This window comes from Nipponia nippon, unplaced genomic scaffold (assembly GCF_047370975.1).
Source record: "Nipponia nippon isolate SJK-2023a ecotype South Korea unplaced genomic scaffold, ASM4737097v1 scaffold_44, whole genome shotgun sequence".
NCBI lineage: Eukaryota > Metazoa > Chordata > Aves > Pelecaniformes > Threskiornithidae > Nipponia > Nipponia nippon.
The window spans coordinates 883,759-897,963 of record NW_028262363.1 but is presented as its reverse complement, the minus strand read 5'-3'; the positions used below and the strand labels follow the sequence as shown (position 1 = coordinate 897,963).

The window sequence follows — 14,205 nt, the reverse complement described above, 5'->3', positions numbered from 1 at the left end:
CCCCCCTGACATCTGGGTGCCCCCAAAACTCCTGGGTCTCCCCAAAACCCCTGGGTTCCTCCCAGATCCCTGGGTCCCTCCCAGGTCCCTGGGTGCTCCCGGAGGCCTGGGTGCCCTGGGGCCGGTGACAATCAACCCCGATATCTGCCGTAGGTTCCCAGCCGCGGGGGACACTGGCACCCAGCCGGGTTGTGATGAAATCATCGTTGGTGGCAGCACCCATGGGTGCTCCCAGTCCAGCCAGACACCCGTTGGGTCACCTGCTGCTGCGGAGACGTCGCGCGGTAACGCTCCCTTGGGGTGGGGGGACCCAGGTGTCTGGGGGGGACCCAGGGGTCCTGAGGGGGACCCAGGCACCCAGGGGGACCCAGGCATCTGGGGACCCCCTCCGTGGAAGGGGACCTGGGTGTCCAGGAGGGACCCAGGTGTCCAGGGGCACCCAGGCGTCCAAGGAGACCCCTCCATGGAAGGGGACCCAGGGTCTGGGGGGGACCCAGGGGTCCTGGGGGGGACCCAGTCATCTGGGGGGACCCTCAGTGGAAGGGGACCTGGGTGTCCAGGTGGGACCCAGGTGTCCAGGGGCACCCAAGCGTCCAAGGAGACCCCTCCATGGAAGGGACCCAGGGGTCCTGGGGGAGGACCCAGGCATTTGGGGGGGACCCAGGCATCTGGGGACCCTCCATGGAAGGGGACCTGGGTGTCCAGGAGGGACCCAGGTGTCTGGGGGCACCCAAGCATCCGAGGAGACCCCTCCATGGAAGGGACCCAGGGTCTGGGGGGGACCCAGGGGTCCTGGGGGGGACCCAGGCGTCTGGGGACCCCCTCCATGGAAGGGGACCTGGGTGTCCAGGAGGGACCCAGGTGTCCAGGGGCACCCAGGCGTCCAAGGAGACCCCTCCATGGAAGGGACCCAGGGTCTGGGGGGGACCCAGGGGTCCTGGGGGGTACCCAAGCATTTGGGGGGAGCCAGGCATCTGGGGACCCCCTTCCTGCAAGGGGACCCAAGCATCTGGGGCCCCCCGTGACCCCCCGGCCCCCCTTGCTTTACAGCCATGATGGGGACAGCCAGGAAGTTACTGGTGGGGGTCGCACTGGTCTTACTGGGAGGTAAGTGCTGAGGGGGGGCGGGCTGGGCCCGGACGCCTGGGTCCCCTGGGGGCGGACCTGGGGTGCCTGGGACCCCGGGGGGGGGGGTGGGGGGTGGACACCTGGGTGCTCCTGCACCCATGTTCCCACTCTCGTGTCGCTGCTGCCATCTGCTGCCCTGCCTGGGACATGCTAATGCATGCTAATGCACGCTAATCTATGCTAATGCATGCCAGTGTCTGCTCATGTGCACTATTGCCCCCCTTCTTGCACATGGTTGCATTCCCCTTTTGCATCACTGTTTTGCACCTTGTTCTTGCACCCCCTTCTGCACCCCCTTTTGCATCCCCTTTTTGCACCCTGTTCTTGCACCCCCTTTTTGCATCGCTTTTTGCACCCTGTTCGCGCATCCCCTTTTGCACCCCCTTCCTGCATCGCCTTTTGCATCGCATTTTTGCACCCACTTCTTGCGTTGCCTTTGTCTCCCCTTTTTGCACGCTCCTCTTGCACCGTCTTTTGCATCCCCTTCTTGCGCCCGCTCCTTGCACCCTCTTTTTCCAACCCTGTTCGTGCATCCCGTTTTGCAACCCCTTTTGCTTTGCCTTCCGCATCCCCGCCGTGCAAGGGGTGCAACCCCTTCTTGCATCACCTTTTGCATCACGTTTTTGCACGCTCCTCTTGCATCGCCTTTTGCATCGCATTTTTGCACACTCCTTTTGCATCCCCTCTTGCATCCCCTTTTGCATTCCCTTTTGCATCTCCTTTTGCGCTGCATTTTGCACCACATTTTTGCACGCTCCTCTTGCATCCCCTTTTGCATCCCCTTTTGCATTCCCTTTTGCACCACATTTTTGCACGCTCCTCTCGCGCCGCCCCTTGCATCACCCTTTGCAGCGCCTTTTGCATTGCAATTTCACGTTCTCCTCTTGCACCCCTTTTTGCAACCCCCTTCCCTCCCCTTTTTGTACCCCTTCTTCCATCCCCTTTTGCATCCCTTTTTGCACTGCAGTTTTGCACGCTCCTCTTGCATCCCCTCTTGCATCCCCTTTTGCACTGCAGTTTTGCACGCTCCTCTTGCATCCCCTCTTGCATCCCCTCTTGCATCCCCTTTTGCATCCCCTCTTGCATCGCTTCTTGCATCCCCTCTTGCATCCCCTTTTGCACTGCAGTTTTGCGCACTCCTCCTGCCTCGCCCTCTGCACCCCGTCCTCGCGCCGCCCCTTTGCACCCACTTTTGCACCCCATCCTGCACCCCTCTCCCCGCCCTCCCTTCCACTGGCCCCCACAGCCGCCCTCTCCCCCCTCGCAGCCTCCACCGCCTCCCCCGCCGTCGGCCACCGCTTCCTCGCCATCCTCAACCCCGGCAGCGGCCGCGCCCGGCCACATTTCCACCGCCCCGTCCCCACCAGCACCCTCCACCTCCAGAGCACCCACAACCTCGGCGCCAGGCGGGTGCTCCCTTCCCGACTCAACGCCACCGCCGCCGCCCACGCGGCCGAGCCGCCGCCGCCGCCACGCTGGGGACGTCGCTTCGTGGTGGCGCCCCTGGGCACGACGCGAAGCTGCGGTGACGTCGCCTACGTCCTCGCGGCACGCGGCACCCGCCTCCGCTACGCCACCGGCACCGCCGCCGCTTGGGTCACGTTGCAAGCCGGCGACGTGCTCCCCATCGCCCTGCGGCCGTTGCAAGCCGTGGCCGTTATTGCAAGCTCCGCCGTGGCCGTTTACTATTTCCACGCCGGCACCGAGCCTTTCGTGGCGGCCGTGGCACCCCTGGGCGAGTTTTGCAGCTCCTACCGCCTGCGCGCCCCGCCCGGTGCCACCGTCGTGCTGGTGGCAGCGGGTGGCGGAGCGGAGGTGACGGTAAACGGGCAGCCGTTGCATGCCGCTGGCTGGCGGCGGGTGCCCGGCGGGGAGTTCTGGTGGCAGGAGGTGGCGTTGGGGGACGCCGGCGGCAGCCACCGTTTGCAGAGACCCAACGGCACCTTCGGGGTGTTGAGCTACGGCGGCGGCCGGGATGAGGCGGCCTCCAGGAGCTGGGCGGTGTGCGAGTGCGGTGAGTGGCGGCGTTGCATGCTCCTCAGGGTGCAACGGCGCTCTTGCATGCTTCCCGAGGTGCAATGGTGGTGTTGCACACTTCTCGAGGTGCAGTGGTGGTGTTGCACGCTCCTCCGGGTGCAGTGGTGGTGTTGCATGCTTCTCGAGGTGCAGTGGTGGTGTTGCACGCTTCTCGAGGTGCAACGCTGCTGTTGCACACTCCTTCAGGGTGCAATCTCAGTATTGCACGCTGCTTGGGCTGCAATCCTTCTGTTGCACACTCCCTGGGGTGCAACGGCGGTGTTGCACGCTCCTCAGGGTGCCAAAAAGGTATCGCACGCTCCTTGGGGTGCAACCTCCTCGTTGCACGCTCCTTGGGGTGCAACGCCGATGCTGCATGCTCCTCGGGGTGCAACGCTGATCTTGCACGCTCCTCGAGGTGCAATGGCGGTGTTGCAAGCTCCTCGGGGTGCAACGCCGATGCTGCATGCTCCTCGGGGTGCAACGCTGATCTTGCACGCTCCTCGAGGTGCAATGGCGGTGTTGCAAGCTCCCAGGGTGCGACGCCGCTGCAGCACGCTCCCGGGGCTGCAGCCCCTCCTGCTTGCACCTGGTTTCACCACCACCTCCCTTTCTTCCCCACCCAGACGACCCCGACCCATGCCGCGGCATCCTCTGCCGCCCCGGCGAGCGCTGCCACGTCTCCTCCTGCCGCCCCCGCTGTGAGGCCGTGGCCGCTGCCACGTGCCAGCTGCAAGCCGCTGCCCGCACTTTCGACGGCGCTGCCTTCACCCTGCCCAACCCCTGCCGCTACGTCGCGGCGCGGACCTGCGGCCCCAATGCCTCCCTGCCCGCGTTCAGCGTGGAGGCCGCGGTGCTCGACGCCGGCGTCGCCTCCCTCCTCGTGCGGGTCTACAACGTCACCGTGGCCACCGCCTGGGGCGAGGAGGGATTCGTCCGGGTGAGGGGCGTGGCGAGCAGATTGGGGGTTGGGGGGCAAGGGGTGGGGCTGATGCACACTCTTGCACGCCCGTGCATGCTCTTGCATGTGTGTGCACACTCGTGCACGCGATTCATCGCTGCTGCGCACGACTGCACGCTCTCATATGCTAGCGCACGCTCTCGCGCCGTGGTCTCTTGCAGGCGCGTGCATGTTCTTGCCCGCCGATGCGCGCTTCTGCATGCAGTCGCACGCTTTTCAACGTGACTGCAGGCTTGTGCACGCTCATGCAGGCTCTCGCATGCAATTTATCGCTGTTGCACAGGACTGCACGCTCATGCAGGTTCGTGCATGCTCATCCAGGCTTTTGCATGCTCTTGCATGCAATTTATCACTATTGCACAACCGCGTGCTCTTGCACGCTAATGCATGCTCCTGAACGTGTTTGCATGCTCTTGCAAGCGTCTGCAGGCCCTTGCACACCCGGGCGTGCTTTTCCACACCCTTGCGCGCGACACCCGCCCTGCAAAACCCCGAACCACCCTCCTCCGTCTCCCGCCGCGGCAGGTGAACAACCGGAGCCGCCCGCTGCCGGTGACGTTGCACGGGGCGCGCGTCCGGGTGTCGCGGCACGACGCCGGGCTGCTGCTGGAGACCGACTTCTCCCTGCGCGTGGCCTACGACTGGCGAGGCGTCGCCAACGTCACCGTCCCCGACGCCTTTGCCAAGAGCATCTGCGGCGTCTGCGGCGATGCCGACGCCGGCTCCTCCACCGGCCCCGAAGCTTTTTGCGGGCGCTTGGCCCGGGGGGAGCTTTTCGGGGTGTGCCAAGGGGTGGTCGATCCCTGGGGGTACCTGGAGGGGTGCATGGGGGAGGCCTGCAGCAACGGCAGCGCTTGCCGGGCCCTGGCAAGCTACGCGGCGGCGTGCGAGGAGCGGGGAGTGCCAGTGCCCGAGTGGCGGCGGGCGGAGGGGTGCGGTGAGTGGGGAACGGGGGGGGCTGGGGTTTGCAAAGCGCTGGGATTCGGGGTTGCGACGCGGATGTTGCGCCGGGATGGGGAGTTGCGCCGGGGTCGGGGTTTGCAATGCATGCGTTGGCCTGGGGTCGGGGTTTGCAGGGGGTTTGCAGAGGGTTTGGGGTTGCAATGCAGATGTTGCACTGGGATTTGGGGTTTGCACCGGGATTTGGGGTTGCAGTGCAGATGTTGCACTGGGACTTGGGGTTTGCAATGCAGACTTTGCACCGGGATTTGGGGTTTGCACTGGGATTTGGGGTTTGCAATGCAGATGTTGCACTGGGATTTGGGATTTGCACCGGGATTTGGGGTTTGCAATGCAGACTTTGCACCGGGATTTGGGGTTTGCACTGGGATTTGGGGTTTGCAATGCACATGTTGCACTGGGATTTGGGGTTTGCACCGGGATTTGGGGTTTGCAATGCAGACTTTGCACTGGGATTTGGGATTTGCACCGGGATTTGGGGTTTGCGATGCAGACTTTGCACCGGGATTTGGGGTTTGCAGTGGGATTTGGGGTTGCAGTGCAGATGTTGCACTGGGATTTGGGATTTGCACCGGGATTTGGGGTTTGCAATGCAGACTTTGCACCGGGATTTGGGGTTTGCAGTGGGATTTGGGGTTGCAGTGCAGATGTTGCACTGGGATTTGGGGTTTGCACCAGGATTTGGGGTTTGCAACGGGATTTGGGGTTTGCAACACCCAGGTTGCTACTGGGCTCAGGATTTGCAATGCAGAGCTTGCACCGCGGATCACCACCACCATCTCATGCCCGTGCTGCAGCTTTGCGGTTTTCGGGACCCGTCGCTCACCTCTCCCCCCCCTGCCCACAGCCCTGCCCTGCCCGGCAAACAGCCACTACAACCCCTGCGGCTGCCCCCGCACCTGCGCCCACCTCGACAGCCCCGAAAACTGCTCGACTCCCTGCCAAGAGACCTGCGAGTGCTCCCAGGGCTTCGTCCTCCTCAACGGCAGCTGCGTGGCGGCGGCAGTGGCTTGTGGTTGCCACCACGCCGGCCGCCGTTACGCCCCCGGGCAGAGCTTCTGGGCGGGTGACAATTGCACCCACAGCTGCCTCTGCGACCCCGAGGTGCAGCAGGTTCGGTGTCGGGAAGCCGGGTGTCGCAGAGGCGAACGGTGCGCGGTGGAGAAGGGGGTCACCGGGTGCTACCCCGAGAAGTACCGGACGTGCAGCTCCGGGAGGGACCTGCGTTACGTCACCTTCGACGGGCAGCGCTATGATTTTGGAGGCAGCTGCCTCTACGAGTTCGCTGGGACGTGCGGGGCGAGCGGGGGGCTGGTGGGCTTCCAGGTTTTGGTGCAGAAGAAGGGGCAGGGGCCGCACGGCGCCTCCTTCGCCCGCTCGGTCCAGGTCATCGTCTCCGGGTACAACGTCACCCTCAGTCACGATTTCCCGGGAAGGGCCATGGTGAGGGTGGCCCCACCACGGGGCCTCGATAGGGTTTTGGGGGGGTGACGGGAGGGTGGTGGGGTCCTGATGGGTGTGGGGAAAGGGATGGGGGGACTGGGGGGGGGGAAGGGGCTTGAGTTTGGGTTGAGTTTTGGGTTGGGGTTGAGTTTTGGGCTTGGCTTTGAGGTTGGAGTTGAGTTTTGGGTTGGGGTTGAGTTTTGGGCTTGGCTTTGGGGTTGAGTTTTGGGTTGGGGTTGAGTTTTGGGCTTGGCTTTGGGGTTGGGCTTGGCTTTGGGGTTGAGTTTTGGGTTGGGGTTGAGTTTTGGGCTTGGCTTTGGGGTTGGGCTTGGCTTTGGGGTTGAGTTTTGGGTTGGGGTTGAGTTTTGGGCTTGGCTTTGGGGTCGGGGTTGAGGTTGGGGTTGAGTTTTGGGCTACGATTGGATTTGGGGTTGGAGTTTGGGTTGGATCGAGGGTGGGGATGGGGCTGAGGCTGAGGTTGAATGAGGATGGGGTCGAGGTTTGGGCTGGATTTGGCCTTGGGTTTGGTGTTGAGGTTGAGATTGGAGTTAGGTCTGAGTTAGGGTTGGGATGTGGACTGGGACTGGGACTGGGACTGGGACTGGGACTGGGATTGATGTTTCAGGTTGATGGGGCTGGCACCGCATTCGGCGTTGGGGTGAGGTCTGAGGTTTGAGTAGAGGGTCGGGGTTGAGACTGGGCTTTGGGTTGGGCTTGGGGATGGGGTTTGAGATGGGGTTAATCTTGGGATTGAGATTAGGGTTTGGGTCAAGGCCAGGCTTAAGGTTGGGGTTGGAGTTGAAGCTGAAGTTGGGTTTCCTGGTTGGGTAGTGAGTGTGGGATTGGGTTTGGGTGGAGACTGGATCTGGGTTGGGCTTGGAGTTGGGGGTTGGTGTTAGGGTTTGGGTTGATCTTGAGGTTCCAGCGGGGGTTAATGCTGGAGGGTGAGGCTGGGGCTGGTTTGGGGGGTGATGGTGGGGCTGGTGTTGAGTTTGGGCTTGAGGCTGGGCTGAGGGTTGGGGTTTGGACTGAGGTTGGGTTTAGGGTTGAAGCTGGATTTGAGGTTTGAGGTAGGGTTGGGCTCGGGGTTGAGGTGGGGGTTTGGGGTTGAGTTTAAAACTGGTCTTTGGGATGGGGTTGGGGTTGGGATTTGGGGTTGAGGTTGGCATTTGGGGTTGGGATTTGGGGTTGAGGTCGCGGTTTGGGGTTGGGATTTGGGGTTGGGATTTGGGGTTGAGGTTGGGGTTTGGGGTTGAGGTTGGGGTTTGGGGTTGGGATTTGGGGTTGGGATTTGGGATTTGGGGTTGGGATTTGGGGTTGGGATGGGGTTTGGGGTTGAGGTTGGGATTTGGGGTTGGGGTTTGCAGTTGAGGTTGGGGTTTGGGGTTGGGACTGGGGTTGAAGTTGGGGTTGGGGGTGGAGGTGGGGGTTGGGGGTTGGGATTTGGGGTTGGGATTTGGGGTTGAGGTTGGGGTTTGGGGTTGAGTTTGGGGTTTGGGGTTGGGGTTGGGGTTTGGGGTTGAGATTTGGGATTTGGGGTTGGGACTGGGGTTGAAGTTGGCGTTTGGGGTTGGGATTTGGGGTTGGGATTTGGGGTTGGGATTGGGGTTGAGGTTGGGATTTGGGGTTGGGATTTGGGTTGAAGTTGGCGTTTGGGGTTGGGATTTGGGGTTGGGATTGGGGTTGAAGTTGGGATTTGGGGTTCAGGTTGGGGTTTGGGGTTGGGATTTGGGGTTCAGGTTGGGGTTTGGGGTTGAGATCGGGGTTTGGGGTTAAGGTTGGAGTTGACCTTTGTGTTTAGGTCTGGTTTGGGGTCAACACTGGGGCTCTACCAACACCGCTGCCACCCCTCCCCAAGCTCAACCCCCCTCGGGGTGCTCCCCCCCCCCGCAACGAGCCCCCCATAACTCACCCCTGTCCCCTCACAGGTTGATGGTCTCTTGGTCAACCTACCCCACACCCTACTTGAGGGCAAGATCTCCATCGCCCGCCGGGGCTGGGGCACCTTCTTGCTCACCGACTTCCACTTGACCATCTCCTTTGACGGGCAGAGCCACTTGGCTGTCACCGTCCCCAGCACCTACGCCGGGGCTCTCTGCGGCCTCTGCGGCAATTTCGACGGTGACCCCCACAATGACATCCCCAAAGCGGTGACAACGGCGGCGCCGGGTTGCGACGAGCCAACACCACGCCAATGCTCCAGCCGTGCCATCATCGGCCGCAAACAACGGGCCAACGGGGAGGAATGTGGGCTCATCCTGTCAGCCGAGGGGCCGTTCCGGTCTTGTCACCCCCTGGTTGACCCCGAGAGCTATTTCCAGGCTTGCGTCACCGATTACTGCATCTTCCGAGGGCACAAGACCGTCGTCTGCCAGGCGGTGACGGGCTACGCCGCTGCCTGCCAGGAGGCTGGCGTTGTCCTCGAGCCCTGGCGCTCCAAGACCTTCTGCGGTAGGTGGCCTCAGGGGGTTGCCAGGATAGTGGGAGTAGGAAAATCCCTGGATTTGGATCTCTGTCCAAGCTAGTTGGAGTAGGGAAATCCTTGGGGAGTGGTTTCCATCGGAGATGGGGCCAAGAGGGAGATGGGAGCGTCCTTGGTGGAGGAAAATCCCAGATTGGGATCTCCATCCGAGCTAGCTGGAGTAGGAAAATCCTTGGATCATGGTTTCCATCGGAAATGGGGTCAAGAGGGAGATAGGAGCATCCTTGGTGGAGGAAATTCCCAGATTGGGATCTCCATCAGAGCTGGTTGGAGTACGAAAATCCTTGGGGAGTGGTTTCCATCGGAAATGGGGTCAAGAGGGAGATGGGAGCATCCTTGGTGGAGGAAAATCCCAGATTGGGATCTCCATCCAAGCTAGCTGGAGTAGGAAAATCCTTGGATCATGGTTTCCATTGGAAATGGGGTCAAGAGGGAGATGGGAGCATTCTCGGAGGAGGAAATTCCCAGATTGGGATCTCAATCCGAGCTAGTTGGAGTAGAAAAATCCTTGGATGGGGATCTTCATCCAAGTTGGGGGTGGAAAGGGAGATGGGAGCATCCACAGAGCCCGAATGGGGATCTCTACCTGAGGTCATCACAGCGCAAAAATCCCCCCAAAATCTCCGGATTGGGATTTCCATTGGGTTTGGGGTCGAGAAGGAGACGGGGAAGCTCCACGGAGGAGGAAAATCCCAATAGGCACCTCCGTCCTCCAAAAAAACCTCCCTAGAATACGCAAAGTTGAGTAATTTTAGGGACACCACCTTCGTCCCACGCCCCGTCCCCCAATTCCCCCTTTTTCACCCCAAACCGCTGACTGCTCCTCCTGCCCCGCCCCCAGCGCCCGCCTGCCCCCCGCACTCGCACTACGAGCTCAACGGCACCGCTTGCCCCGCCGCGTGCGGCCGCCCCGACAACCCGGAGACCTGCGACCTACCGGGGACCGAGGGGTGTTTCTGCGACGAGGGTTTCCTCCTCAGCGGCGAGCGTTGCGTGCCACCACCCGCCTGCGGTTGTCACCATCGGGGACGTTACTACCACCGGGGAGAGGAGTTTTACGCCGGGGATGGGTGCGCCGAGCGCTGCCGTTGCACGGCGGTGGGGACGGTGGCGTGTTGGGCGGCCCCGTGTCCGCCGGGACAGGAATGCCGGGTGGAGAGAGGCGTACGGGGTTGTCACGGCGGGCAGCGTGGCCGTTGCGTCCTCTTGGGCTCCCGGCGCTTGGTCACCTTCGATGGGTTGAATTTCACCCTCGGCGGCTCTTGCCGGTACGTCCTGGCCAAGGTCTGCCAAGGAGATGGCCGCGAGTTGGAGGTGACGTTGGAAAATGACGGAGGCGTCACCGTGGCGGTCGGGGGCTCCCAGATCACCATGTGGAACGGGAGCACGTGGAGCGTTGACGTGAGTGTTTCTCTTCTTGGTGGGCAACCATCGGCTCAACCTCTTTGAGCCGTAGCCCCATCCCAATTGGTCGCCCATGGATGGATCCCACTGACCTCGTGCGCCAGGATGCTGCTTGTCCCTCTTTAGCGGCCCTAAAAAGCTCCCGAAGATCCTTCTTCTCTTCTAAAAAGCTTCCCAGGATCCTCCTCCTCCTCTTCTCTCCCCCAAAAAGCGCTCAGAGATCCTTCTTCTTCCCAAAAAAGATGTCCGAGATCCTTCTTCTCCTCTTCATCTCTTCTAGAAACCTCTTCAGGATCCTTGTTCTTCTCTTCTTTCCCCCAAAAGCTCTCCAAGATCCTTCTGCTCCTCTTCCTCTCCCCAAAACGGCTCTCCTGGCCTTCATCCCCCTTTCTCCACCACCTTCTGCCATGATTTCTCCTTTCCCTCTTCCTCAGTTTCTCTGCTGGGGAACGAATCCTGCCCCATCACCCTACCAAAAGGGGGTTTATCCACTGGGAAAAAAAAAAAAAAATGCCGGAGAAAGCCGCAGGGTGGGATCCGGGAGCTCCGGAGGGACACGCGTGGGGTTGGCGCACCTCCTCCGTCGCCGCGGGCGCACCCAAGGGTGGTGGGGCAGGGTGGGAGGACATCTCACCCCCTCCATCTCCTTCCTCCCTTGCCCGCAGGTGGACGGGGAGATGCGGGCCCTGCCGCTCTCGGTGGACGATGGGAAGACCTGGGTGACCCAAGAAGGGAACAACATCGTCCTTCAAACGGCCCCGGGCCACCGGCTCGTCTACGCCGCCACCGCCATCCTCTTGGTCACCGTCCCCAGCACCTACGCGGGGCAGATGTGCGGCCTCTGCGGTGACTTTGACGGCAACGGCGACAACGATTTGACGGGACCCAACGGCAACCAAGTCAACGGGACCCAGGAGTTGGTGGTGGCCTGGAAGTTGCCGGATGAATCCGTACCTTGCTCGGACATCTGTGAAAGGTGTCCTCTCCACCCACCGGATGCCACCGGGCCCTACCACGCAGAGAACTCGTGTGGCATGATGGTGGTGACACCAGGGCCCTTCAGCGGCTGCCACGGGCAGGTTGGCCCTGAGGACTTCTTCGAGCACTGCCTCCAGGAGATGGTCCTCAGCGCCGGGGCCACGGCCACCCTGTGCCGCAGTCTGCAAGCCTACGGCACGGCCTGCCAGGAGGCCGGAGCGCCGGTGGAGGGCTGGAGGACGGCGAGCTTCTGCCGTGAGTATCCTCACCGGGCGGGAAAGGTGGGGGAGGTGGGATTGCAAAGACGGGATGGGATTGCGGGCATGGGATGGGGATGGGATAGCAACCATGGGATGGGATTGCGACCATGGGATCGGGATGGGATTGCAATCAGGGAATGGGATTGCGGGCATGGGATCGGGATGGGATTGCAACCATGGGATGGGGATGGGATTGCAAAAATGGGATGGGGATGGGATTGCAACCAGGGGATGGGATTGCAACCAGGGAATGGGATTGCCACCATGGGATTGGGATGGGATTGCAACCCTGGGATGGAGACACCATCGTTCCAGGCTTCAATCCCAATCTGGGGATGGCACCAGCACCCAAGGGTCCCCTTCTCTCCTCCCCCCCCCCCCCCCAGCCCTCCCCTGCGGCGAGCACAGCCTCTACGCCCTCTGCGCCCGCTCCTGCGAGGGCAGCTGCGCCCGCCTGGCCCACCCCCTGCCCTGCGCCGGCCCCTGCTTCGAGGGCTGCCGCTGCGCCGAGGGCTTCTTCACCGACGGCCACCGGTGCCTGCTCCCCAGCACCTGCGGTTGCTTCCAGGAGGGACGGTACCTCCCGGTGAGCCCCCCCCCTCCCCGGTGACGGGGTGCGGAAATCTGGGGGTGGCGTTGGAGGGGTGGGGGTGATGGCGTCAGGGGTTCTCCTGGGTTTCGTAGGTGTTGGAGGACGTCTTCGTGGGTAACTGCAGCCGGCGTTGTACCTGCTACCTGCACAGCACCCTGGTCTGCGAGGGCGCTCGCTGCCCGCCGGGGACGGGGTGCGGGGTGCGGGGTGGCCGGCGGCTCTGCCTGCCCCGGGGGGGACCCTGAGGGTGACACACACACCCCCCCCCCCGGAAAGGCACTGGAAGGTGTCGTGGGGGGATGATGGCGGGGGATCCCAGTCCCAACTGGAGAGGCCTGGGGGATTGGGGCATTGAGGGGGGGTTGGGGATGGGGCATCCTGGGGGATTGGGGCATCGAGGGGGATTTGGGATGGGGCATCCTGGGGGACTGGGATATCGAGGGGGGATTTGGGATGGGGCATCCTGGGGGATTGGGATATCGAGGGGGATTTGGGATGGGGCATCCTGGGGGATTGGGATATCGAGGGGGATTTGGGATGGGGCATCCTGGGGGATTGGGGCATCGAGGGGGGATTTGGGATGGGGCATCCTGGGGGACTGGGATATCGAGGGGGGATTTGGGATGGGGCATCCTGGGGGATTGGGATATCGAGGGGGATTTGGGATGGGGCATCCTGGGGGATTGGGATATCGAGGGGGGATTTGGGATGGGGCATCCTGGGGGATTGGGGCATCGAGGGGGGATTTGGGATGGGGCATCCTGGGGGACTGGGATATCGAGGGGGGATTTGGGATGGGGCATCCTGGGGGATTGGGATATCGAGGGGGGATTTGGGATGGGGCATCCTGGGGGATTGGGATATCGAGGGGGGATTTGGGATGGGGCATCCTGGGGGATTGGGGCATCGAGGGGGGATTTGGGATGGGGCATCCTGGGGGACTGGGATATCGAGGGGGGATTTGGGATGGGGCATCCTGGGGGATTGGGATATCGAGGGGGATTTGGGATAGGGCATCCTGGGGGATTGGGGCATCGAGGGGGGATTTGGGATGGAGCATTCCAGAGGGATTGGAGTATAGGGGGGATCCCATCCAGAGGATCCTGGGGGATCGGGGCATCCCGGTGGGATTGGGGGGGGGGGCAATTCCTCCACACCAGACCCCAAATCCCCATTTCTTCCCCCAATTTTGTGACTCCCCGGCTCCTTCCCGCACAAAGGCACAGGAAAAAAAAAAATGGGGAAAAAATGGTTTTCTCTCCCGGCGCTTTTCTCTGCTTCCCACCCCCAAACCCACCCTGGGGTCCCCCCAAAACACCCTGGGGTCCCCCAAAACCACCCCGGGGACCCCCAACCCCCCTGCGGACCCCATAAGCCTCCCTGGGGTCCCCCTAAACCCCCTTTGGACCCCCAGACTCCTCCGAGGATCTCCCAAATCACCCCAGGGACCCCCCCAACCATTCCGGGGACCCCCTAAACCTCCCAGGGACCCCCCAAAGCTCCCTGGGGACCCCCATAAACCCCCCCCCGGGACCCCCCAAACCCCCGGGGACCCCTCAGCACCCCTGAAACCCCAAAACTCTTTCAGGGGACCCCCCAAAACTCTTTCAGGGGACCCCCCAAATCCCCCCTGGGAACTCCAAAACCACCCCAGGGACCCCCCAAACCCCCTGGGGACCCTCCAAACCCCCCGGGGACCCCTCAGCACCCCTGAAAACCCAAAACCCATCCAGGGGACCCCCCAAATCCTCCCTGGAACCCCCAAAACCACCCCAGGAACACCCCAAACCCCCTCAGGGACCCCCTAAACCACCCCAAGGGCCCCCTAAGCCCCCCTGCTGACCCCCTCAGCCCTCCTGAAACCCCAAAACCCCATCAGGGGACCCCCCAAATCCCCCCCGGGAACCCCAAAGCCACCCGGGAACCCCAAAGCCACCCCAGGGACCCCCCAAACCCCCCTCAGGGACCCCCAAACCTCCCC

At 62.6% G+C, this 14,205-nt stretch overlaps 1 protein-coding gene across 1 annotated transcript; it reads left to right on the top strand.

Moving 5' to 3' along the window:
- The first annotated feature begins 200 nt into the window (after window positions 1–200).
- On the top strand, window positions 201–12,510 carry LOC148052790 (IgGFc-binding protein-like). The gene is made up of 11 exons (XM_087778456.1): window positions 201–284; window positions 1,051–1,107; window positions 2,396–3,142; window positions 3,771–4,084; window positions 4,631–5,042; window positions 5,913–6,508; window positions 8,437–8,959; window positions 9,832–10,391; window positions 11,060–11,627; window positions 12,019–12,218; window positions 12,317–12,510. The coding sequence occupies exons 2-11, from the start codon at window positions 1,053–1,055 to the stop codon at window positions 12,467–12,469; spliced, it is 4,128 nt and encodes a 1,375-aa protein (XP_087634582.1). The 5' UTR covers window positions 201–284; window positions 1,051–1,052; the 3' UTR covers window positions 12,470–12,510.
- Window positions 12,511–14,205: the final 1,695 nt, after the last annotated feature.

Bases quoted from the DNA above. Each gene is read 5' to 3' on its own strand.
- LOC148052790 (XM_087778456.1), top strand. From the start codon at position 1,053: ATGATGGGGACAGCCAGGAAGTTACTGGTGGGGGTCGCACTGGTCTTA. The intron at 10,392-11,059 runs GTGAGTGTTTCT...CCTTGCCCGCAG, and splicing joins GGAGCACGTGGAGCGTTGAC to GTGGACGGGGAGATGCGGGC. The intron at 12,219-12,316 runs GTGAGCCCCCCC...TGGGTTTCGTAG, and splicing joins AGGAGGGACGGTACCTCCCG to GTGTTGGAGGACGTCTTCGT.